The sequence below is a fragment of the Carassius gibelio genome, chromosome B5, assembly GCF_023724105.1.
Source record: "Carassius gibelio isolate Cgi1373 ecotype wild population from Czech Republic chromosome B5, carGib1.2-hapl.c, whole genome shotgun sequence".
In the NCBI taxonomy this organism is placed as follows: Eukaryota; Metazoa; Chordata; class Actinopteri; order Cypriniformes; family Cyprinidae; genus Carassius; species Carassius gibelio.
In genome coordinates this window covers 29,940,680-29,967,186 of record NC_068400.1, presented here as the reverse complement: position 1 = coordinate 29,967,186, position 26,507 = coordinate 29,940,680, and the positions used below count along the sequence as shown (strand labels likewise).

Genomic DNA, 26,507 nt, shown 5'->3' with positions numbered 1-26,507 from the left:
TTTGAATATGCAATAAGGAATTGCATGACACAAGTCCGAGCCAGGTATGAAAAAAATAACAGCCAATGAGGCAAAACAATTATTTTTGATATTTGCAGTGTATCAGAACATAACAAAATCATCCTCAGACTTTTATGTATTTACTCTAAATAAGCATTTGCATGCTTGAGCGGTTGATGTCTATGAAAGTGTGTTTAGCACCAAACACCACTTCAGTCCATTGTGCCTCTCATTAAGAGCATGTAGTATTCATTAACATGGATATAAGAAATGAACAACAAACAATAACAACACAGTTACCAAGGTAGCTGCATAAGAACTAAAAGCAAACAAAGATTTGCAAGGCCTTGGATATTAAATGGATGATTCACCCCAAAAAATGAGCTCTGACAGGCAACATTGGTGCATGAGTAAAATGAATAGCAAATGTAAAAAATATCTGATGTCTTTATTCACAAGGGCAGAACAAAAAGTCAGATAGACAGAAGAAATATTCATGATTGCTTTTTTCATATACGCTATAGTTAATACATTTGTGCTTAATGCTCAGCGAAATTAAATTACAATAAAAACAGTGGGAGCCTCAATATTTACAAAAAGACAATTCAAGTAAAATATAACAACATCACTGATATATATTTTTTTCTATGAGGGAGACAACTACTGAAAGTCTCAGATGGTAAACATGACAATATTCACAGCTGAAAGAATATGACCAAACATAACCAAAAGACCTGAAATGTCATGATTCTAATTAAAGTGTGCTAAGGTGACTTTTTCAATCTATGATTGTATTTTAAATGTTAATAACCAGATTGAATTAAAGTATTTAAAAGTGAAGCAAGCACTGTGGCTCTGTCACAGTTTGTGTGTGTGTGTGTGGGGGGGGGGGGGGTTGTTTGGTGGTTGTTTCGTCATCATCTTGTGCTTCAACCAATAGCGTGAGTCTGGGGTACAGCTTCCTGTTTTTCTGTACAAAGGCCTGACAGATAGGGGAGATAGGAGTGTTTGGGAAATTTTTTCAAATCTTTTTGCTAGTGGCACTGAAATTACACAATTTACCTTTAAGCTAAATAAGTCATTACCAAAACCCCCCCAAAATTCCAATCATCAAAAGGAACAATAGAAAAATAAGGACAAAAAAAAATCTATTTCACAAGTCCATTTTAAAGTCATAAACCAGTTCAAAACAAAAGCTTGTTTTATGATTCACATAGAGTTTGATATATGTTGATCTACTGTAATTCATTAGATTGAGCAGAGTGTACACACTCTTTAGTGGTCTGCATCATCACTATATAATCATAGCTATAGTTTCAACCAATTTTCACAATATTGTCATTAAATTATATTATACAAGGGAAACAGTTATTACTGTAACATTTAGAATTCTTACAATTAGGCTCAAATGTCTTCAAAAAGTCATAAAGCACAAAGTCCATAAGATACAAAGTTCAAAGACATACTAAAAATAGCTTGAGCCCGCATATGTGAGTCTACCACAAATCTGCAGAAGCTTCTGTTTGTATAAAAATCAATGTGCAAAAAAATCATCAGCTCATAGAGATCCTGTAACAGACATATAAAAAGAATGCAAAGTCTATGTACAATGAGAGTCCACCACCGTTTGGACACGTGCAGATAGTTCAGACGTCATACTGAAGTCCTGGGTTTTCTGATGACTAACTGGACGGGACCCTCAGAGACTGTTTTAATGATGTTCCAGGCATCGTAGTGCATAAGGCCCTGCAAAGACCTGCCGTTGATGGCTAGAAGTTCATCTCCGACATCAATGACCCGGGACTGTTCAGCGGCTCCTCCTGTCACAATCACGCAATCACAAAACATCACATTCTCATCGTGCTCGGAGATGAGCCAAGCTTTCTCTTGATACACAGGTTACACATTAGTCTCCCTCTAGTGGAAATCTTTAAATGTTCGAGTAGAGCACTCACCACGGAAAATGCGTTTGATGTATAGAGGTCGATCACCATGGGCAGATGATTTGCCTCCGTCTAGACTGAATCCTAAACCAGCTGTAGTCTTCTGTAACTCCACACTCAAAGCCCCGTCTGGCCCCACTTCCACACCTACAACACACCAAGAAGCCAATTAGGAACAGAAAAGGGTATGTACTCCATAATAAAAACCCAACGTAATAAGTGAAAGACTGATAGCGGGTTAATCTTTTGCCATGAGAGTGACAATGACTCCAGATACTCACTTGTTTTATGTTCTCTGATGCTGTCTCTATGGCCTGGAGTTGGACCGATTCCAGTCTGAAGGGCAAGTTGTTGTCTAGGGGATGTTGGCTCAGTGTTCTTGCCCTTCTGGATGATCACTAATGCCTGCTTCGTCAGTCTGGTCTGATGAAGGCAGGACAGTGCCTCTGCATGTGTGATACCACTCAAGCTGGTCCCGTTTATTGACAAAACTCGGTCTCCTCTGTGAATTGTACCTTCCACGCCTGCCACCCCTCGAGTGAACACCCGATGGACCTGCGACAAAGAAATATAGCTTAAACTTAGTTTAGAAGGTAATCTTATTTGACGCTATATTTTCCCACTGGTTCCTTTGAAAAACAAACGGAGGAGATAATGTGTAATTATAAATGCTACTGATTTATCATTTATTATTAATTTTGCTTGAACAAAAACACTTACAGTAATAGATTTTTGCTCCAGATCTACTCCTCCGGCGATGCTGAAACCCAGTCCAGATCCTTGCTCTTTGGTTAAGATCACAAAGTAAATGTCATCTTTAACCTAAATAAAAAGATTTGTGCAAGACTGGTTAACGGTATATGAAATCAAAAGAAAAATATATAAAGCTATAAATAGGGTCCATAAAAGCAATGACTGTTCAGTTAGAAAAAAAAAGATAAAAATAACAAAAAAGTGACAGTCCAAAAATTGGGCTTTATAAATATTACTAAGCCAAAACAAAAGCATTTCTTTAACTGCTATCTAAAGGCGTATCTTCCCCATCTTTAAAAACAAACATCAAAAAATGCCAGATCGTCTTTATTCTTAAAATATTAGCTTTCTAAATAAACTTTAAAACATTATGATATGTAAACAAATGATTTTGAATACCACTTTTGGAACATGAAAAATACTGTGAAGCCTGACACATGATAAATTACCTCTGAAAGAGTGCTTGTTTCCTGTATGAGACCTGTCACATCCAATTTGGTTGTGAGGGAACACAGAACATCTTGCACTTTATTTTGGTCCAAAGGAGAAGATTCAAGATCTTTCAAACTGTTGGAGAAAAATAACACCAATATCAGTTTTTCCTGCTCAGCAATGGTAAAATGCTATCAACTAAAGGTTGCTGAATATACCGGATGTAGGTTTCATCAGGAACATTTGTACAGTGTTACACATTACAATACTGAAATAAAAATAGAATATGTGCTGATATGCAACAATAAAGCACCACAAAAAAAAGCATAATAAAACTTAGATTTTAAACATAAAAATACTAAAGTAAAAAAGGCAAACTCAATAATCAACTAGTATGCTTTTGTAAAAGTAGTAAACTCTTGTAATCTCTTTTTTCATTGCACATTATAAATAGGTTTTCCCTCACCTTATAGACCAGCATGAGAGCCCTGTGATTTGGCCTTCATGTTGATCCCCATTGCTGGTTGAACCAAGAACCCCAGCATCAACTCTGCTCACTCTGGTCACCACAGTGCATTGCAGGTTGTGCGATGCTGTGTCTATGGACCTGCAAGGGTAGATTTCCAGCTCCGTCTTGAAGATCACATTTCCAGGGTCACTGGTGAAATCCTCAGTACACAACTTGTCCAGTTCAGGCATGCTCAGTGCCTTTATCTCTCTCAGTTTGGAGCGCGACAGGCCTCCGTGTGCGCGAGCATTACGGGAGCGCAGTACTGGTGGTGTGTGTAAAGCAGGCTGGTTCACAGAGGCCTCATTTCTCACCTTCTCCTTCATAACAGCTTCTGCGGTTTGGTTTTGAGGAGCTGATTCAGAGAGGGTGACAACTGAAGTGGAAGATGAATTCTGTGGATACGGTGGAGATGGGGTTGAGCTTAAATTGTCTACACAAGAGCTGAAACTCCTCCTCAAAGAACGGCTGTCACTGGACTGACTGCTAACAGATCCAGCATACCCAGACAACCTCCGGTTCAGAGGTGGCTTTGAGTTATTAGAATAAAACGGTATGTCTATAAACTTTATGACAGATCGATCAAAGCTGGCTAGATTCTCAAAGGACTTGATTCTTTGACGAACTGAGAAGGGGTTTGGGTCAAGAGACCCACTAGTGTCTGTAGAGCAGCTCCTGCGGTCTAGTCCCTTTAGGTACAGTTTCGATACGCTTGTTTTGAGACTAGAAGCATCATCTTTATTATTTGAGTTCCTGAGCAGGTTTTCTTCTTGGCCATTGCAAGAAGTTCCATTTGATTTATTAGTACCGTTATGGTTAGAAGAAATAGATGAAGAATTGGTTGATTCTAATGGGACGGCGTGTCTTCCAAAAGAGGAGTCTGAATTTGATTCCTCCCACTGGACTGGATCAACCGACATCGAAGCCACGGTTAAATGACTTGCATTCCCAACTTCCTTGCGTGTCAGCACAGGTGTAGATGATGTAGAAGATGAAAGTCGTACCTCAATGAAAGTTCTTTGAGTGTTGATAACAGTGACCTCTGATTTTGAAACTTGCTCCTTTAGGTCTGAGACTTGTTCCTTCTTGGAAGGCTTGAATTCTTCTTTGGTGGTGTTGATGGAATTGGTCTTTAAGACACTGGTCACAGTGGGTTGGTCAGTTTTACAAGAAGTAACCCTGTTCTTCTCAGATGTCCTGGTGGATTTAGGGCTACCAGTTGGTGTGGTTCTTTTGGAGATAAGTTTAGGAGACTGACTTGGGGAGCTAAGAGCTTTTTTCTGGCCTGGACTTTCCACCCTTGTTGTTCTAGAGACGGGCTGTTCTTGGTCAATGGATTTACTCTTAATACTTAGACCCTTAAGTTTAGAAGAGATATTTGACTTTTTATCATCAACTTTGAGTCTACTTTTCAGCAGGGGTGAGATAGGAGTGTCATTAGAGGATTTAGTTCCCAAAGATTTAACACAAGAAGAGGTGGATTTACTCTGGGTTTGGGAGAGTGATGATTTCAAGTCTAGAGTAGGATGAACTTTCTCTCTCTCCTTATCTTTTGGAGCAATTGTAGAGGAGGCCTGCCTACTAGTTTTGCCATGTAATGCCTTGGGCTGTGACACAGTTGACTCCAGTGGCACTTGCCCAGTATTGAGTTTCTCTACTGACAGAGATGCATCTGAGAGCAACTTAGTTGTCCTCTCTTGACTTCTCGGGGTGACGTGACTAATACCCTGAGTAACAGTGGGAAAAGGGACACCTGTTGGTGTCTGGCAGATTTGAACAGATTTTGAAATGGTTTCACATTTTTCATCAGTGTTGCAGTTTGGTGGTGTTCTCTGAGATGTACACATTGCCTCATATTGTGTGGGAGTGTGTCCACTCTCCCCATTTAGGAGATCATCACCTGAAACTTTAGGGCAAAGTGTATCTGGTAACTTAGAGACAGAATGATTCTCTTGCGAATCCTTGTCTTGCATTGTGAGTGAAAGAGGGTTGTGGAGATCCATACTAGCAAGTATGGCTCCACTAGCAAGACTGTCAACAGTCTGGCAATTGGCCATGCTTTTTCTATCTGGCAGAGAGCTGCCCTCTGTTTGGCTGGATGAGGGCTGACTGACAGTGCTGTAACAGAGCTCAACCTCTTCCTCATCTGAGTCAGTGTCCTGAGGACCCTCACAGTGAGCTTGAGACGGCTCTACTTTGACAGCACTGTCTGCAGAGTCACTCTCAGAGTCACCATCTTCCACCAGACTGTACATACTTGGTTTCTCTCCATGTCCTTTCTCTGGAGGGACAATGTCCTCTCCCAGACTACTAAAGTTCCTTGAGTAACTATTTAAAAATGTGTTTCCTACAGGAAAATGACAAGCACTGTTCCCCACATCTAGGGCAGAAAAATCCAGAAGGTTAGGCTGCGATTCCGCTGCAGTTGTTCTGTCGTCTACTTGACTGCACTCTTCTGTTTTGGCACTTCCATCTGTGGAATCCAAGACACTTTTGTCTTTTTCTTTGCTTTCTGCTAAATTCAGTTCAGTTATGACATCGTCAATATTAGTGATGGGAATGCTGTTGCTGTGGATATCTAATGTCTGTTTCGCATTTGTTTCTGATGAAAGGCTTTCTTGAGCTGCAACAATAGTTTTGTCCATATGAGTCCTTTCTTCTGGAGGTTTAGGTGTCTCCATTTTAGACGAGCCCTCACAGCCAGAAGACATAATCAGGCTAGAAAGTCGATCTACAGCTGCAAATATTGATAAAATACACTATGGTTAAACATTATATCATATTCAGTCAATCGGCACGATTCATCACATCAGTTTGGACTTCAAATCAATAAGAGGCAGTTAAAACATGTCAAACAGTTGAAACAGAATCACTGGATATGACGAAGTTACATCAAGATAAATCCTACCATACAAGTGCACCACTGAAGCCTGCGAGATAAGCTACAAATTGCCTGTATCATAAATCAACATTCCATTGGAAAACTGTTTCAACTAATCCTTTCCATTGACCTACAAATATGTGTAGCAAATTATACTAAAAGAAGCCCAGATCAGTACCATTGCAGTTCATTTCATAGTTTGATATTTCACTGATTCTGTTATTCATTAATGTTGTTCAAAGTCAGCACCACAGAGCCAAAACTCTATAGGAAACTTTGTACTATTATGAAATGACTTTTCTGAGAAAAAAATGTGAGTCTCACTCCAAGCATACCTAGGGATTCGTGGGACACAAAGACAAAGGCAATCCGCAGAGAAAGGATTTTTGTATTGTTTGTGATTATGTACTACTGGCATCCTGTAAGCATATTTTCTAAGACTTTGCTCGGTTTTATCTGAAGCCCACACCTCTGAATATTCCATTCACGATTAAACAGACAAATTAAAAATATGCAAGATTTCCTGAAATATTGAATGCATTCAAAGGGTATTTTACAGGGCATAACTGAAAAGGGTAAACCTGGTGGTATATTCAACATGATGGAGTGCTTGTTATTCTAAACATCATACACACAGCTGATAAATGCTCATATTTACATAAATGCATATGAGCATATGCTCTAATGTATATGATGAACAAGATCGATTGGATACAGTACAAACATCAGATGACGGCAGGTATAGACAGACAAAGACAGACATATATTAATACACTAGATAACAGTTGTTTCTTGAGGCTATTGCTCTGCATAATGAGATTCCAAAGATCTCCTAGTAAGAAATGTTTTGACCAAAATTTTACAAAAGTTTTAATGTGGAAGTCAGAGCAATAACACCAAATCTAGATTCTACTAGTTGACTAACGGCCTCTAGGAAGCATTAGAGCTGTTACTCTACACATCTACGGTGGCTACGGTAGTAAATAATCAATAGTCACCATTGACAAATAGCCAGGAGCCTGCAGTTCCCTTTGAACTGGTGAAGGGTACTGCCAGAAAGGGGAAGCCTGTAGTACTCCTATTTCTTTACGGCAGCATGGGAAAAGACAGACTGATCTCTTTATTGCAGTAGCAATTCTACCTGTGCTTACAATCTCTTGTGAAGGATATATTATACGAGACCCGTTTACCTTGCTATATTTTGATTTATTGTTTATACAATTAGGAAAAGGCTTTAAATCTGCTGGAGCACCACAGTCTGCGGGAAGGGAGGAGGGAATGTGGATAATACAAGCCTTCTAGAGCAATATGAAACTATACATAACACAGCATTGACAACTATTCTTGATCACAGCCAATTCATATGTTGATTATTAGATTGACCATGTAAACTGGGACCAGTATCAGTATAGTTACTAGTGTAGTGTAGAGAAGATGTTTGATTAGATTAGGGGAAATATCTTGTGAGGTTATAAAATTATCTTAATCCAAAAATGAAATCCTTTATGTTGTTCCAAACCCATTCAGATTTTATTTATTCCACTGAACAAAGAACAGAAACAACAAGGATGCAAAAGCACTACAAAAGCAGTCCATACAAAAAAAGTACTATTAGAAATTATATCTTTTGTGAGAGAAATCAAACTCAGCCAGTTTTATTATACTGTTATGGTGAAATTATCTTCTTTTTAAAGCTTAAAAGGTCAGTTGCTGTTCCTTGGAACTGCATGGAAAAGAGTGAATCTGCAAAATTTCTCTTTGTGTGTTCCACCAAAGAAAGAACATTGTATGGGTTTGGGACAATATAAGTGTGGGTAAATGATGAGTTTTCATTTTAGGGTCAACATCCTTCTTTTGGAACATTTAAATGATAAGAGATGCAAGGGAAAAACCATAGACTGTATAAAAACATGGATGTGGTGTCCGTGACATAGGTTTCTGAAGAGCATTTTTGAAGCTCAAATTTGGCAGAGATGGCTGTCACCATCCTGGCAGCGTCACTCCCGAATAATCGAAAATGGGAAAAGAGGCGGGAGCTGACTGCTGAAACCACACCCACCTAGCTCGACAGCAGCGGCAATTCACCTGTCACTCCCTTAATCTTGAAGAACTTTAAGGCTTAATATAATTTTAAGTCATTAAAATTGGTCACGAGAGAGACCAGAAGGTGGCCGCTTGGGAAAAACCCATCAGCGAAGCTAATATTGACTTCTCATTGGTTAAACCCAAGAAAGTAACAGATATTGTATTCGGGCTGCAACTCACCTGAGACTGGCTTCTTTATCTCTAAGGTCAATGTGATTGGCAGGTTGTGCATGAGGTCACAGATCTCCTGATAGGTGGATGTACACACCGGGGTATCACCAATTGTTACAATCTCATCACCAACGCTCATCTTCCCTGAGGCTTCCTGAAGGAATAGAAAGACATGAAAGAAATGGGTGAAATGCATTCCTCAGATTTATTCTGGAGATATCTCATCCATGCCTCCAAGCACAACCAGCTGTCCGACACAAAGTGTTATATCAACAGTGAGGAAGGGAATCGTGAAGAATTTAACAATTCTTTCAGTCTTTTAGGGAAAGAAAGATAGAATAAAATAGAAAATAAATACATAGGGGTGCCATAAACATAGTTCAGTAATTTGTCTTAAAAATATATCAAATATCAGTACTAAACAAACAAAATATGTGGTCACACTTTACTTTAAGGTCCAATTCTTGTTATTAAGCAAACCATTAAATGTGACTTTTGCCTTCAATAAGATCCTAATTTGCTGCTTATTAATAGTTAGTAAGATATTTCGTCTCTCCGCATAATCATAGCACCATTTTGGAGAACATGAGCTGAATGCCGGTTGCGCTATTTTCTTTCAAATCAAAGTGTAAATACATGTAGAAATACATATGCTGCCTGTGATCGACTCATGTTCTCCAAAATGGCACTACGGTGATGTGGAGAGACACAGAGGAGATTAATTGTTGAATAAAGTCATTATTTTTGTTTTCTTCACATACAAAAAATATTCTTGTTGCTTCATAATGTTACGGTTGAACCACTGATGGCAGATGGACTAATCTAATGATGTCTTTCATACTTTTCTGGACCTAAGACAGTGTAATTTACTTGGCAGTCTATGTGACAGTCACAAGCCTCACGGTTTTCATTCCAAATATCTTGAATTGTGTTCAGAAAACGAACAAAGCATTTATGGGTTTGGAACGACATGGCGGTAAGTGATTACTTACAAAATGTTCATTGTGGGGTGGAGTGACCCTTTTATAGTGAAAACTGGCCCCTATACTAAAGTTTTACCAAATGTGGTAACAAATTTCATTCATTTTTATGAAATTCTACAGACAAATGTACATTATCATGTGTACAAGCAGCCTATAATTAAAATGAGATCTCACAGTTGTGAACCGTGATTTAAAAAAATAATAATAATTTAACAACACAGACTCATTAGACTTGTTTCTTTGGGAATTGGACTACAATCGGACTTACAATTATGGATGCCACAATTACGTAAACGTGCAAAGCAGCAATTAACCGCTCAAAGTCCATTTAGGTTATTCTGCATGCTTAAGATGCATTTTTTTCTTTCTACATATTATCTTAAGGGTTTTCCCCATTATTTTAATTTTAGTTGTAGTATAACATTATAATACCATTCATATTTGTACTTTTTTATAAGAAACCAATCCAATGTATAGTTGACATTTGAGGCTTAACAAAAGCACTAAAAGTTGCACTAAAAGGCATGCAGTTGCATCAAACAATGGTATAAACATCATTCAGAATTGTGATAATCAAAATTAATAATAGTAATAACAATATAAAGCGAATAATCGACTGTGGCGAGTGGGGCGGGGCCGAGAGGCGTGGGAACGAGGAGTGAGGCCAGGTGTAGTGATTGGAGATGAGCTGCACCTGAGCCCCACCGCTAGTATCGAGTCCCACGTAGGAGATGGAAGGATATAAAACTGGAGCGACGACCGTGAAGGACGAGAGAGGACCAGGCCTGGGATATTATTTTATGTTTGCTTTTTATTTGTGCGCGTCAGTCGCCGTGAGGGGCTGACGCGCTGCTTTGTGTTTACTTTTGAGTATTAAAAGGGTTTTGATTGTGCGCCGGTTCCCGCCTCCTTCTTCCCGATGAATATGGAGATTTGAATCGTTACATCGACCATTATAATTTTTGTCATAATCAGGCAGCCCTAGCAATAGTCATGTTGTGGCACCACTGAATCAGTAATGTAGGAAACTCAAAGTATTGAAGTATAATATTCTGTACGCTTTGGTGGAAGAATGGTGAAAACCATCAACAGAACTAAATGTCTTTTGGCTCTGGTCACTTCTTTTTAAAAGTCTCTTTCTCTTTCACCCATCGCTGAATGTTAAAAAACATTGCAATCAATCAAAACATTTACAATTTCCAACTTACCCTTTCCGCAACACCTCCCGGTCTCAGCCCTGTGATCAGCACCTTGAGGGGAGCGGATTTAATCTCCAGATCCAGACCGAAAGACTCAGTCTCGTTACGCTGGAGCACTATTGTCTCAATAGTGCAAACCCCTGCTAACTCACTGGATTCCCCCTTCTTGCAGTGCAGCATCCTGCAAGGCGGCCGTGTGCTGTTCTGTGCAACCTGGGCAGCGTTTGCTGGGAGTAAAGGAGGTTCTTCACCCTTGGCTCTTTGTGGAGGGTTGGGGCACTCAATGCTCATCATGCTTTTGACACGAGTCACAGCTTTGTGCTCCAGCTTGGGTGAGCGTTTAACCTCCTGCCCTTCTCGATGGGCATCTTTTTTGACACCCAGGTTTGTTCCTCCGGCTGCCTCCATACAGCGAATGGACATGAAGGGAGATTCGGCACAAGGCAAGCCACTAGGTCCTTCCTCAGATTCAAGAGAGCTGCCATAGAGCGGAGTGGCTGGTTCACTGCCGATCTGTCTGTGGCTCTCACTGCTATCCTGGCTTTCATCGTCGACCTCAAGAGATGACGTGGCTATTACAATACCAGAGTCTTCCTCTTGGTGGTGGTGGACTCCATCAGAGACCCCGCGGAGGTGGCGACGGAAAGGGCCACTGTCCTCTTCAAGGCCGGTTTCATCGTCACTAGGTTCATCCTCATAGCATATGACCCGACGCTGACGAAGAAGTGGGCTGCGGACAGAACTCGGACTGCTTCCCACACTGGCGTGTTGGGGTGTGTCTACAGTTCGACCAGCCCCTCCAGAGGCTTTACAACATTCTGGGGTTGTGGGACTACTGTCTGAACCCCTATAGGAGCAATCCTGATAGACTGTTATGATAAAAGGACAAAAAAAGAAGAAAAAACACATGCTCTGGTGATTAACTGTCACTGATCTTTTTATCAACATGACACTTTAGATTCTGTAATGTTACCATGAGGCCGAGGTGCTGCTGATTCCTCCATAGATGTATTACAGCTCCTGCTACTATGCAGCATGTCATCATCACTGGATCCCATCGCCATGGTCTCAGAAAGGGAAGAATGGCTGGGTGCATCATGAACCGAGAAATACTGAGAGAGCTCTGCCTCTGAACTCAACGAGCCTTGCTGCAGGGTCAGATGAAGATATAAAATTAAAATCTTTCTGTAGATCAATAACATTAAAGGGATAGTTCAGCAAAAAATCTTCGGAACAAAAATTTTGATATTTTTGATTAAATCCAAGAGCTTTCTGAATAGACAGCAACAGAACTGAAACATTTGATTATAGATGAACCATTGATGTCACATGGACTATTTTAAAGATGTCCTTACTACATTTCTTGTCCATAAAACATGAGTAAAGTTGCTGTCTATCTAGGGTCAGAAAGCTCTCGGATTTAATCAAAGATATATTAATTTGTGTTCTGAACATGAACAAAGGTTTTTGGAACAACATGAGGCTGGGTATTAATTACATAATTTTTGGGTGAACCTAAATGCCAAAAAAAGTTATATGGAAGCTTTTTCAAAAAAAAAAAAAAATCTGTATCATTTGAAATTTAGCAAAAATGTGCTTTTGTGAACTGTTTGCTTGAAAAGTGTGTTCTTTCTATCTCTCTTTCAGTAAATCCCACTTAGTTTGGTATTTCGTTATTTCATGCAAAGACATTAATTTCCATCTCATATTCAGTGTGACTTAAGTGTCCGAGCACTTGTTTCATTGCACCTAAAATGCAAATTAAATGAAGCAAAGTTTTATGGATTTGATCAATTCCTGGTCTATTTTCTCTGACAAGTTGAGACCTCTGTAGACAAAAGCTTCTAGTTTACCCTGCTGGCTGGCTCAAGGAATCTCTTCATGGTCCAGCTGAGAGCAGGATTACCCTCACCCTGCTTGACTTTAACAGTAGGAGATGGACTCTTCGACGGCAACCCTGTGAAAGAGAGCACAAAAAAAACTTACAGTCAAAAAATTGCTGTATGTCTTGCTGAGGTACAAACCACTGATCTTCAGTTATCTAATCAGTGGATACAGTTGCATCAGAATATCAAAACAAATATTTGGAAACTTAAAATTTACTTAAAGGAACACTACACTACACTTAAAAAATAATAAAAAAAATAGGCTAATTTTCCAACTCCCCTAGAGTTAAAGAGTTGTGTTTTAGCGTTTTCGAATCCATTCAGCCGATCTCCAGTTTTGGTGGTAGCACTTTAGCTTAGCTTAGCATAGATCACTGAATCTGATTAGACCGTTAGCATCTCGCTCAAAATTGACCAAAGAGTTTCTATATTTTTCCTATTTACAACTTGACTTTTCTCTAGTTACATTGTGTAATAAGACCGACGGAAAATGAAAATTTGCGATTTTCTAGGCTGATATGTCTAGAAACTATACTCTCATTCTGGGGTAATAATCAATTAACTTTGTTGCCATACCATGGGTGCAGCAGGCGGAGTGATATTACGCAGCACCTGAAAATAGCCCCCAGTTAGTTTGTGTAGTTGCAGTAATAGCAGAGTTCCTGGGGACTATTTTCAGCTAAAAGTGTTACCGCCAGTCCCGGAGATCGGCTGAATGGATTTGAAAATGATAAAATTCAACTGTTTAACTCTAGCGGAGTTGGAAAATAAGCGTATTTTCAAAAAAAGTGGAGTGTTCCGTTAATAAATCAAAGCCAAAACTAATGTTGACTAATGTAAACTAATTTTTTTTTTTTTTTTTTTACTAAAACCTATAAACTAAACGCTGTGGCTTTTAGAGCCCTGAGAAAAGTGGCCACAGTCAAACCAAAACAGAGCAGGCAGTTTACCAAGCGTGTGGGAAGAATGACTATCTCTGTGCGTGGAGCGAGTGATCACTTCATCCATCTCCTGTTCAGACACCTGAGGGTGAGAGATGACGAAACAAAGCACCCATCAACCATTGAATCATGGAAAAATGTTGCTATATCCTAAGCTTCAGTCTTAATTAAATATCAAATATAAAGTATGGCAAATGACAAAATCTATTTTCTGACCACCAGGCGGCACTGTGATTTAAGCAGAGTAAGCTGCCTAGACCCCTCTTCATAATTCGGTTTTATTTTACTTTAAATGTAACCTTAAATAACCATTTTCATGTCTTACCTTACAATCAATGAGATGCATTTTTATTCAAATAATATTAAAAGAATAACAGCATTCACTGAGATATACAATAAGAAATGTGTGATTCTGGTTCTGGAATACTAATTACACTTAAACAATGTGAACCATTTAACCTAGTTGTTTTGACACCACACTTTGAAGCACTCTGCTGCAGGCAGATCCCACTTTGCCTTTATACAACTCTGCTACAAAAGGCCCGACTGACTCGAGATGAGATCAGGTTTTGCTAGATCTATTTCAGTTGACTTTTATTGTTGACTTCAATACAGGTCTTTCTCAACTCAAAAGAATCGATCAAATGTAGCATAATAAAAGAAACACTCATCATCTGAGTGCAAAAACAGACACTTCACGCCACACGCACCTGTATGGCAAAAACATGCTTAAGAAAACTGCTGTCTTTAACAACAAATCCACCCAAGGAAAACTTTTCCAGCTACTCTGTATCTTTGCCAAGAGCCTTGTGCCAAATATGTGTTTACGCCAAGACAAAACGTGGACTATAGGAACTCTATAGGAAAGTCTATAGGAACATATAATAATAATAATAAAAAAAGAATTAATAAATATCTATAAAATTACAAGTCAGGTGCTGATTTAAGTAATTAAAGACCCTTTGTGAAAGGCTTCTGACCTTGTGTCACATGGTAAGTGTTAAGCTAGTCCTAACACTGCTCTGCACATGACACAATAGCACTGGCTCTCATTTATCAGGCCGAGTGAACAGTCAGCATATTCTAACCACCAAAAATCTCCCGCTGTACCCCAACCGAGCCACATATCCAACATCTTGATTCATTAGGTGGATGAAAACCAAGTTGTGCCAGCACAAGGGAGAGAGGAATGTTGTTTACTTTTTGTCAGGCTCCACTGATTCATGCTAGGAGCAAATTACAACTTAACAGGTGGATGGTGCTTTTGATTTCCACTTGCAGCAGTCTGGCAGAGGAAGAGGCCTTTGTGACTGAAGGAGTGTGACCACGTCACCACACCGATGCGTGGGGTTTATTTATCCATAAATTAAACCAGGTTCTAAAACTAGGGGGCGTTTACATTATTAATATTTCTACAGACATTACAACATTTAATTTTCATGGAACATTAACCCCAAAAAAGTTGCACCCTCTGAACTAAACTATTAAAGAGATAGTTTACCCAAAAATAAAAATGCTGTCATTAATTACCCACTCTCATGGCGTTCCAAATCAGCAAGACCCTCGTTAATCTTCAGGACACAAATTTAGATCATTTTGATTAAATTCAAGAGCTTTCTGACCCTGCATAGACAGCGATGCAACAGACACATTCAAGACCCAGAAAAGTAGCAAGGACCTAGATAAAATAGTTAATGTGACAGCAGTGGATCAACCTTAATTAATTTTTAGAAAACAAAATAATGACTTTATTCAACATTCTTTTCCTTTTGGGTTCTACTACAGAACGCCTGCTCCTGCATCAGCTCCATCACACGCATGCGTTGTGGTTCTCTCATGAACACTTGTCGAAGACAGACAACTTAAAATTGTTGAATAAAGTCATTATTTTTGTTTTCTTTGTGCACAGAAAGTATTCTTGTAGCTTCATAAAGTTAAGGTTGAACCACTGATGTCACATGGACTATTTTAACCATGTCCTTACTACCTTTCTGGGTCTTGAATGTGGAAGTTGCGTTGCTGTCTATGGAGAGTTAGAAAGCTCTCGGATTTCATCAAAAATATCTTAATTTGTGTTCCTAAGATGATCATAGGTCTTATGGGTTTGGAACGTGAGCGTGAGGAATGTTTTTTTGGGTGAACTTTACCTTATACCACAGATTCTCAGCTGTTAATGAGATGACAGTTTGTAAATACAGTAATTTCTATACTGAGGCTTACTTTGGGGTTTGGATGTCGGCTGATAATGAGGCTGACTGGGCCGGGTCCGCATTCACTCAGGATAGCATAGGCTTCACTCAACGCTGCGTGTCTCAGGCTCACAGAGTCCACCTCCAGGAGCTGGTCTCCTCGACTGATACATACATACACACATAAGTCATCGATATCACAAACATATTGACAAGGCAAATTTATTAATGTAGCACAATGTAATTATACTGTATGATAGTGAAAAAGAAATAAAAGCTTCATTTTGCATAAAATATTTATTTTTAAAAGGAAGAAGTATTTCTGTTCCAGAGGTATTTTCAACTTTCATAATAAATGTTTTCAACATTCATAATATTTTAAAATTGTAATGACATTTCACAATATTACTCAGTTTTACTGCATTTTTGATAAAATTAATTCAGCCTCGGTGAGAATAAGATGTGAGAATCTTTCAAAAACATTAAAAAAAATAATAATAAATCTTACCAACCACAAGTTTTGAATGATAGTGTAAACTGGCAAATTTTACATTCATGCGTTCAGCCTGAACTTAAATGTGGATACGCTGCAGGACCTCTGATATTTTCTGGAAGCTGGTTCCAGCTGTGGGTGGCATAATAACTTAAAGCTGTCTCAGCATGTTTGGAGTGAACCTTACATATTTTTATCCGACTCAATCCTAATGATTTAAGAGATTTTATTAGGTTTATATCCAATAAGCACATTCGAAATATATTTAGTTCTAGACTGTTGAATGATAGAGTATAATACATATCACATGATAATGGGGATTACCATTTGATGTATGCAATCCAAAGGTATTTTAAGTGTCAACCCAATTGCATTTGTTGTAAAAATAGACATGCCTGAAAGTGTATTACAGCCTTATCTTTCCCTTCAGACAGCTGCAACCACTTTCACAACTAGATCTAACATTCAGGACCTCAATCTCCTGCCATAAAGACCCCATTCATGGCTTTCTGGCTCTTATTGTGCATTCTTTTTCAGTCTGTGAGGTGTTTCATCTAAAAAGCAGCAAGCACACACAGACTCTAGCAAATCACAAACGAAAATGCAGACAACGAAGAACAAATGAGGTTTATTGATGATTTACACATTCAAAAAAAGAATCTGCTTCAAACACGTGTACGGACAGATTGTAGACTCTGTAGGGAAAATGAAGATCTATGTGATTGTTCTCCCTAGTGGGGTCTTATTCCTGCCTCTCCCTTCCTTAATTAACTGTAAGTGAAGAATGATTGCTCTAAGGGGTACAGTGTCTGCTAAATCAGACAAACTAGCACTATTTATTATATAAGTACATATAAAGTTTAGGACATTTCACTTCTTTAACCATTTTATAATTACATTTATTTATAGAAACATATTATTTTGTTTAGTTTTTCTTAGAAATAGCAATGTTTTTTTTTTTCTTAGAAGCGCACCTAAACTAAAAAGTCAGATTTGCTTCAAGCCAGGCTTTCTACTGATTAACCGCTGTTAAACATTAAAAAAACTAAAAAAACTGAGACCTGAATAAGAAATAATGATTATTAATTTACCACTCAGCTACTGTACATGAGACATGTGAATCTGAGCCTCATGACCACTTTAAAACCAAAAGTCTACCTGAGTCTGCTATCCATTTTGGCAACAGATCCTGGAGCCAAGCTGTGGATGTAGATCCCAGGAGCGCTGTTTTCCAGTGTTAGACAACAGGCACCGATACCCAGCCCCACACCTGGCTCTGAAACACACACAAAAACAGCATTGCCAAATGATTCCTGAGACTTATTTCTGGGATTTTAGAATCTTGGATTTAAAAGACTAGTATATATTTGTAAGTTAAATATACACACATACTGCAATAACAACATTCATGTCAAAGTAGTATGCAGTGTCCCTGAAGTGAAGAAGTTAACAGAACTCAAATAATGAGAAAGGCATTTGTTATTTATTAGCATGACGACCCAAGAATAACAGTTTTCATTTTGGCAGGATGGTTTATTTGGGCACATAATGAGCCTTAAGACTTAAACACACATTCGTCCTGACACACAGGTGTTTGTCGATGTTAATAAAAATTACTTTAATGCACATTTCCCTGAAGTAAAAAAAGATCATGTGTTAATTTCAAATGGTAAGGAGTGTTGCCATAACTCTGCAATTAGCTTATTATTAAATTAATACAGGGCTAATGTTTACTTCTCAAGACTTTTTTCTTCCCAGAACAATAAAATCTGGAAGAGCAATTTACAAAAAGCAAACAAAGTACACGTGAACAAGCAAAACTATTACTGCGGAGGTACAGCTGGCTTTTGTTAATTTTGTATACATTAATGTTCAAATGTCCCTGTCTTTGAAGACGTCTCTAATGCTCACCAAGGCTGCATTTGTTTAATAAAAATTACAAATATTTGACAAATGTCATTATGATGATTATATATTACAAATATTCTTTATTTTAATTAATGTTATTTAGTCAACAGTGTTTTATTCCTCCAATTATTTGATGAATACAAAGATCAAAAGAACAACTTTTATTGGAACTAATATTTTGTAACATTATGTGTCTTTACTGTCACCTTTGATCAAATGAATGCATCCTTGCAATGTCCTTGCAAAAATGATTTAAAATAAATAAAATTACTTTTACCAAACTTTTGCATGCTAAAGCTGTTTGTTTTATCAGAAAGCCATGATTGTACCTTTGTTCAGTGTAACCTCCATGATAATGCGATCTTTGGGACCAGGCCCCTTACGAGAGTCCCCATCTTCAAAGCTAGGAGGGACTGGAGTCCCACCGCTGGTATTTGAGTTTGGAGAGCTGGATCTGCTGAGTAGGGTGGGCGTGGGACAGGGTGTAAGACTTGGGCTTCTCAGACGGGTCCGCACAGTTAGGGTAACTACTCCCTTCTTCAGTTGCTGAAAAGCAGAAAAACGTTATCCATTAGAAGCTGAATGGGACGAACACCTAAGAATTCCTAGGAATTTCCATTTTCCCATTGACACATAATTCAAAGAAAAGTGCTTGAGAGTAACAGTCCGGAGTTAATTCTTTTCTGAGGTTTTATGGACCGCCGCAGGTGTTTCTGGGGTGACTGAGCAGTTTACCTTGAAGGTCTGAATGGCTTGCTGGTGCGTGAGGCCTTGGAGAGACTCTCCATTCACTTCCAATATCTCATCACCTGAACGGTGGAAAAAGAAAGGTTCACCAGCGAAAAAGCTCAAGATAAAAGCCAAAGACAATGAAAATCCTCATGCCGTGTGGTTGAGGTCCAACTGCTTTGATGACAGTTGCTCCAAGTGCATTAGATCTACTGCATCATGATCAGGAGAGTCCATCTACCTTCCTTCAGTCTCCCGTCTGCGGCGGCTGCTCCATTGGGGAAAATTGTCTTGACGAATATACCCATTCTCCCCCGGGCTGAATCCTGCCCACCGACAATGCTGAAGCCGAGACCCTACACATTCAAAGACACATCTCTGTGAGCCTGTTTGATATTTGAAATGGTTTCTGCATAGAGGTTTCATTGTGCACCTCTGTTTCCCATTCGTCATATTCATTTGAATCAGAGTGAATCACCCACAAATAAATAAAAAACAACAAGATCAAAGCATTTTATATCCAAAACGCTATATATGTGAATCTGCATGGTGACTGTGTGTACTGTCCTGGATGCAGGGCCTCCCTCACCTTGCCCTGTCCTTTCATCAGGACAATGTTGGAGATTATGGATGGCTGTGCCAGTCGCCATGGAGATTCCACTTGAACAGTGCTCAGGGAACGAGCCGATTTCTTCACAATTTGATATTCCTGAAGAGGATGATAAAAGAGGTCATGAATAAACAAACAGATGATAAAATAAGCATTATTTTTATTGCGTTGAACTGTGAGGAAAATAAGCAGCTACCTTGAGTAATTGATAGGTATGAAATGCTTTTCCTCATTTGTAAGTCACTTTAAAAGCCACAGCTGAGATCATGTACATGTAAATGCTATTGTATTAATGTTATTGTGAAGAAAAAGCTAACAAATTGAGGCTATTGTATTAAAAATAGTATACAGGCTATCTATAACACTTGATTGTTTTTGGTGAATTAATGCATTCTGTGGTAAAATCTAATTTTCTAAAATTGATGCTAAACCATTTAAATAACTGTCCCTGGAAATAGGTGCTGTATATAGTTCTCACATAATTACATTTATAAAATTTAATTTCACACAATATGTCAGGGTTTATGCAAAATTATATTTTTTGCAAAACAAAAAATTGTAAAAATTGCCTGTAATTGTAAAACTTTATTGTCCACTTGTGGAAAATTGCATTTGGCTCACCACTTTATCCCTAACTTGTGTAAAGGCTGAGACTACAAATATATATATATATATATATATATAAATAAATGAAGGTCTGAGGTAAGGATTAAATTATTCAAACATCTTTCAAATAAACATCTTTTCATATATAAAAGATCATTGTGCCATAAAAACATCTTGTAAGTTTCGGAAGTCAAAATTTTCTCATTAGTCTATAAACAGCTTTATTGGAAGTTCCAGACCATGTCAGTAAGAATCTGGTTATTTGTTCACTTCATTTTACTGTGGATTTATTCAAAACAAGGCACAATTTCACAAGGATTTTCAGAAAGATTAAAACTAAAAGACAATGCTGTAAACCAATCATAGCAATGGGTCTACAATCTGCCATGGCTATTTAAACAGAGTTTTCCAAAGAGGGAGGTCAAAACCGAAAACAGCTTATTACTTCTAAATGATGATGTTTTTTGATCTAAAAATCTTGATAACATTGTAAAAGGACCTCAGAAAACAGTACATAAAATAAATGCAGTTCATGACCCTTTTAACTTTTAATGAACACTAATCCACACAGCTAAGAGAAACCTTCTACCTGCATGTATGGAATGAATGGGTGAGTGATTTTAAAGTGGTCAAGAAAAATAATAATTCTTGTTTTGAGCCATCACAACATCACATCACAACCTGGGGTACCAGGCAATATGTTATACCACAATATCAAGAATGATAGCAATAGTGAGCTGAATAATGCAGCAACCTGTCGAATGCCAGCTGTATCCAGCTGCTGCGGGAGGGAATGTTTGCGTCCTCCTCGCGCAGGCTTTTCCGCCACATCACTTCCTGCATCACCGTTTTCCACGATAAGCTCATCGTCTTCACCAACAGACTCCAGGCGGCTTCCTCCACCTGATCATAATGACATCAAGACATTAACTTGAAATGTAAACACACACTTAATTCATTAAGTCATTTATATTCGGGAGAAACTGATCTCCATATGTCTAAATGTCTCTGCTGATTAACAAGCAGAATCATAAAAAATGTAAACAATTTCAGTACACCCAGATCTGGTGCAGGGAATCTATCATAAAGAAATTAGAATTGGTGGATCCACCCTTGGCCATATTCCAACACAATTTAATATCGTTACAAAGTTTTCATGCTCAGCAGTGTTGTGACTTGATACAACTGGACATGTTTAACCTTGAGATCTGCTACGGAACTTCATTGGTGTGGGGCTTCGGCAACATCCCTTGGGACCCTCAAACCTGCCACGTTCCTCCAGTCTGTCAAAATCGGTAAACTAGAAAGACAGGAGATAGAAGGATTTAGGGAACATGCCTTGAACAGAGAGAGGCAGAAGACATCAGACTGGCTCCACATGAGAAAGAAAGCAAATGGAGTAAACATTCCTCTGCTTCCTGTGACACTTCCTCTTAAAAATGTAAACCATAAACATTTGTTTGCCCTTCACTGTGCAGGACTGAAGGGAATGTTGCACACTTATGCTGGTGAACGCTTTCATATTGTCACACAGGGAGATCAAATCTCACATGTAAACAAAAGCCAGTGTTTTCTTTGAGACTCTTGGAGGTTTGGAATGGAAATGTGTCTTGTGCCCTTACTTTATGGCCTATGACTGAACCAATATTCTTTTTTGTACTGTAAATTATATAGCCTAACAAAAAAATAAATAAATAAAATAAATGAGTACTAGATTATTAATTATTATTTTATTATTAATATTAGAATATTATAATAGATTTTTGCTTAGTTTCTTCAGTTTAATAGAGCGTAAAAACTTATCCTACTCTACCATTACAAATTTTTGGAGTCAGTACAATAAAAAAAAGAAATTAATATTTTTATTCATCAAGGGTGCTTTAAAAAAAAACATCAGCCCAAATGTTTTCAACATGGATAATCTTAAGAAATGCTTCACACAATTAGTATATTAAAAAGGTTTCTGAAGGATCACGTGAGACTCAAGAATGATGTAATTGATGCTAAATTCAGCTTTGCCATTACATGAATAATTTACATTTTAAAATATATTAAACAAGTTGATTTATGGAATAATAATATTTTACAATTACTGTTTTACTGTATATTTAATTCAATAAATTCGGCCTTGGTGTGCATGAGACTTGCAAAAACATAAAAAAAAAAAAATCTAAGCAACCATAAACTTTCAAATGGTAGTGTACACTGATGTTTTTGGTGACCCAAAATGTGCAGTGTAATCTTGTTTTTTTTTTTTTTTAAGATTACTCTCTTGTGATCACTGCTTTGATGTGGTAACCACAAAACGTGCTAAATAAGGTGTTAAGTTAGCTTGACTCGTCACAGCTCTTTCAAGCAGAAAATTCTGGGTCAAATTTAAAAGGTAACACATGCTTAAATGATCACTAAAAACTATAAACATAAAATGCAATTAAGTCATTATGTTAATTAACTGCAATTATGTAGTCTACTTTAAATATGCAGAAGTCTTTGTACGTAAGCTATCACAGAGGAAAATCCTGCATAATACTGATTGATATTAAGTTGTATTGTGTTATTCATTGTATGTGTCTATAGTAGTGGATTGTGATTGTAATTATTGCCAATGGCATTTTGAAGTCAGAAAACCTCCTGCTTCATGGCACCACATTAATACTGCTCTTCCTTGTCTGCTTTGAAAAAAATAAATAAATACTTCAGTGTTTTCCCCCTTCTAACCGTCTCAGCTTAAAGAATGAGCTTCGGTTTATCGCACAGCTCATGCATCCTGAAACAAGTTCAAACAGCAACATGTAAGGGAAGATCCACTGCTCTCTTTTCAGGCATGCAGACAGGAAGCCCTTCCCTCCGTTGTCAGAAATGAGATCTGTCTCCTGCATGAACAAGCTATGGTACGCTACACTGTTGCAGGTGAGCCCATGGGCTTCCTCAAACCTCATACCTCAGTGCCTCACAGGACTCAACGTGACAGTGACAGCTGCATCCTTCTTCCAGATCCTTCCCTTCTCTCTTTTCTTTTTTTTTAAATGTCCTCTCGTGCTTTTCCATCCCTCCATTTTGTCTCATCAAAACCACTGAGCCTAACTCTTCAGAACAGATCTGAAGATACACCCAACACTGGACACCCACATAATAGCATAATCACCCTCTTCTGCTGTGGCAGGGCACTGAAAGGGAGTGTAAGAACAGTCTGGACAGGTGTTTGGAAGAGTGAAAGGGGAAAAAAAAACATATGGCACACTAAAAAAATTAATTGGCCCAATTACACTCTCCATTTCATTTTCTGCTTAACAACTTAATGATAGGGTTCTCACACTTTCAGACAAAAGAACTTTCATGATTTTTAGAGTCATTCATAATTTCTGGAGAAAGAATTTTAAAAATCTTTTTATAGAGACTGCGCTCCCAAAAACATTTCTAACTGGTGAAATATTTTAAAGCAGACCATAGTACAGGGGGAAAATTATTTGCTGATGGACCGTGATTCTTGCATAGCACATTCAAGAGCTATGAATGAAAGCTATATAGGTGTGAATTGGTTTTCTCCCAACCTGCGGGTCCCGCTTTTATGAAATGATTTGGCTTGCCCCAGCCCGCCCCGCAAATAAAGTAAATTTTCTTTACCCGCCCCAACCCGACCTGCAGGACTATGAGGCGACCTATTATAATTCGGCAACTGCCCAGCTATTTCACTTCAGCACTGCATTTCACACACACAAGCGTGCACGCAAATGAGGATTAGAGCCTGTAGGTGAAAGATTCTCCATCCACAAACAGACGTACATCGTCTGCAGATATAAGGTATTTAATTGCACTTTAACAAGTAATCTGAATGGCCTATATTTGTGCAATATTTCATGCAATCGTGATGAGACGCGCGGTCAGGAGCGCTGTATGACTGATGCATCAGTTCCATTCAACTTTACTCCAATTATTACCTGTTTTGAATACTTTATATTTAACATGTTCGTTTATGTCGAATATTAGTGTTAAACCGTTGGACTTTAAATTAAATCTACGTACTATTGTATTCACCTTTGACTGACTTTGAGGAACATTTAGACTGATAACATCCGTGCGCAGATGCTGCAAATTTGTCACAGGACGCGCGATTTGACAGTTTGACAGTATATATGAACTAGCTCTTTTAAATACAGTATTTTTATATTTAAAGTTAGTTTATCAGTATGTTTGGAAGTATATTTTTTCGATTACTGGTGATTCCATAGGCTCTCTCTCGCACACCTATGCTATTTAAAACACCAAATAGTTATGCTATGACAAGAAAAAAAAGAGTAATATTGTGAATCGTCGATCTGATCTGTTTTGAAAAATGACCATATCGCCCAACACTCCAACATATATGGATTTTTTTTGTTTTGTTTTTAATGATCCACCCCACAAATAAAGTGACAATTTCTTTACCCGCCCCAACCCGGGTTATGAGATGACCCACGCATCACTAGTGTCAATGTTGCTGAGCTCCAGCACAAACCTGCAAAAGGTGAGCATTCAAAGCAATTTGTCATAGTTGTTTACTGACTGTTAATGAAAAAAGGGGGGAAAGTTAATTTGCCTAAACACCTAAAAAAAGCAATATGCCGTAATTATAGGCAAGAAAAAAATTGGTTTCCGTGTAGATGATGCAATTTTCAGAATCAGATTTTCCCATCACTACCCAAGACTGCAAAAAAAAAAAAAAAAAAATCAAATTTTTTTTCTACGTTTTTTCAATGTGATGGCTATAAAGCGAAAACCCAATAGAAAGCCACAGTTTGTCATTTCAATATCGCATGACCTATGATAAAAAAAAAAAAAACATCTGCGGAGAAAGTAATACTAAAAACAAAAACAGCATGTGACCAGGACAGTAAATCACGGGAAACAAGAATGAGAGCAAACTATATTGTTCAATCCTCTTCCAGCCCCCATCACTCTCTCTGTCATTCATTAGAGACTAAAGCCTGGAGGGAGACGAAAGAACACAGGATGAGAGGAAGCTCCACGGGCTCCTCAAACCTCATCATGTCTCAGAAGCCTTTACTTACACGTCTTCATCTATGCAGTGGCGAAGTGAATCCAACTGATGTTTAACTAGGTTAAGATCGTCTTTGTCTAACAATGCAAAGATTCTCAGAAACAACTTTTTAAATTATATATAAAGAATAAAGAGATCTATGTATATATCTAGAGTTCTATCCATGCATCTACACACCTACAGTATTTATCTATCTACACTCTCAGGAAAAAAGGTATAAAAGCTGTCATTGGGGCTTGTACAATATGTACCAACTAATATGTACCTTTTAGATATTAATATGTACCTGTACTGATATGCACCCATAATGGGTAAATGAGGTACAAATGTTCTGCTCAGTTGACAGCTTTTGTACCTTTTTTGTCTTTCCAACCCATCCAATCATTCAGTGATATACACGCACACACACACACGGAACCGTATACCATGGAGTACCTTGTTTGCTATTTTTAAGCTGGAACGGTATCACTATGAGTAAATAATTGATAAGGACTAGAGGATGACAAAATAACATCTTTCAAAATTTCAGTGAGACAAACCCAGTCTTAACTGCCCCAAATTCACATCTACGACCAGCAGGAGCCATGGAATGCTAATGTAATTAGATAGAAGGCGGGACGGTAGCTCTTTTCCATTTTTTTAGTCCTGAAAGCAATAATGTGTGCGCAGTATAGACACAGTTGGGGGGTGGAATGACCCACTTTACTCCACACCGCAGAACATCTCAAGCAAAGCATCATGGGCACTGTTCTCTGAAACAGCCAAGCAAGAGTTTAATCCTAATATGTTGAGTTGTGTGGTCCTGTCAGTGTTCTACTGACATTAGCTATGTTGTCATTACTGATCACCAAACCAGTGCAATGTCTCACTTTGTGTGATTAAGAATTAACGCTGTGTGGCATTAGTGATTTGATGTACGCCTGCTTGCGCAGAGCAAATTAATAATTTGTTATCTGTGATGAAACGAACAAACGCTGAGCCAATGGCTGCTTGGTAAACAGTGGCACTAATATTTTTCTGGCAAAACAACAGATAAAAACCTGAAGAACATAAATGGGGCCCTGGCACACAGATCAAACGAGGCAAACAGATAAAGCAACTGTGCTTTCCTTAAAAGGAAACGCTGTATCTTAAGATCACAACACGCTGCAG

At 38.3% G+C, this 26,507-nt stretch overlaps 1 protein-coding gene across 2 annotated transcripts in view; it reads right to left on the bottom strand.

Annotated features, from left to right (window-relative positions):
* Positions 1 to 429: 429 nt before the first annotated feature.
* The window catches only part of LOC127957148 (PDZ domain-containing protein 2), a 66,879-nt gene continuing 40,801 nt past the window's right edge, over positions 430 to 26,507 (bottom strand). For both annotated transcript variants that reach the window (XM_052555552.1, XM_052555553.1), the window contains 19 exons: positions 21,518 to 21,617; positions 21,072 to 21,220; positions 19,691 to 19,810; positions 19,343 to 19,457; positions 19,108 to 19,181; positions 18,702 to 18,918; positions 17,623 to 17,740; positions 16,003 to 16,135; positions 13,792 to 13,864; positions 12,809 to 12,912; positions 11,929 to 12,103; positions 10,965 to 11,824; positions 8,783 to 8,927; positions 3,595 to 6,373; positions 3,146 to 3,263; positions 2,664 to 2,765; positions 2,225 to 2,498; positions 1,956 to 2,090; positions 430 to 1,820 (listed from right to left, as the gene is read on the bottom strand). In XM_052555552.1, the coding sequence (XP_052411512.1) occupies positions 1,654 to 1,820; positions 1,956 to 2,090; positions 2,225 to 2,498; positions 2,664 to 2,765; positions 3,146 to 3,263; positions 3,595 to 6,373; positions 8,783 to 8,927; positions 10,965 to 11,824; positions 11,929 to 12,103; positions 12,809 to 12,912; positions 13,792 to 13,864; positions 16,003 to 16,135; positions 17,623 to 17,740; positions 18,702 to 18,918; positions 19,108 to 19,181; positions 19,343 to 19,457; positions 19,691 to 19,810; positions 21,072 to 21,220; positions 21,518 to 21,617 (5,958 nt within the window). In that variant the 3' untranslated portion in view covers positions 430 to 1,653. The remainder of the gene's footprint in view (positions 1,821 to 1,955; positions 2,091 to 2,224; positions 2,499 to 2,663; positions 2,766 to 3,145; positions 3,264 to 3,594; positions 6,374 to 8,782; positions 8,928 to 10,964; positions 11,825 to 11,928; positions 12,104 to 12,808; positions 12,913 to 13,791; positions 13,865 to 16,002; positions 16,136 to 17,622; positions 17,741 to 18,701; positions 18,919 to 19,107; positions 19,182 to 19,342; positions 19,458 to 19,690; positions 19,811 to 21,071; positions 21,221 to 21,517; positions 21,618 to 26,507) is intronic.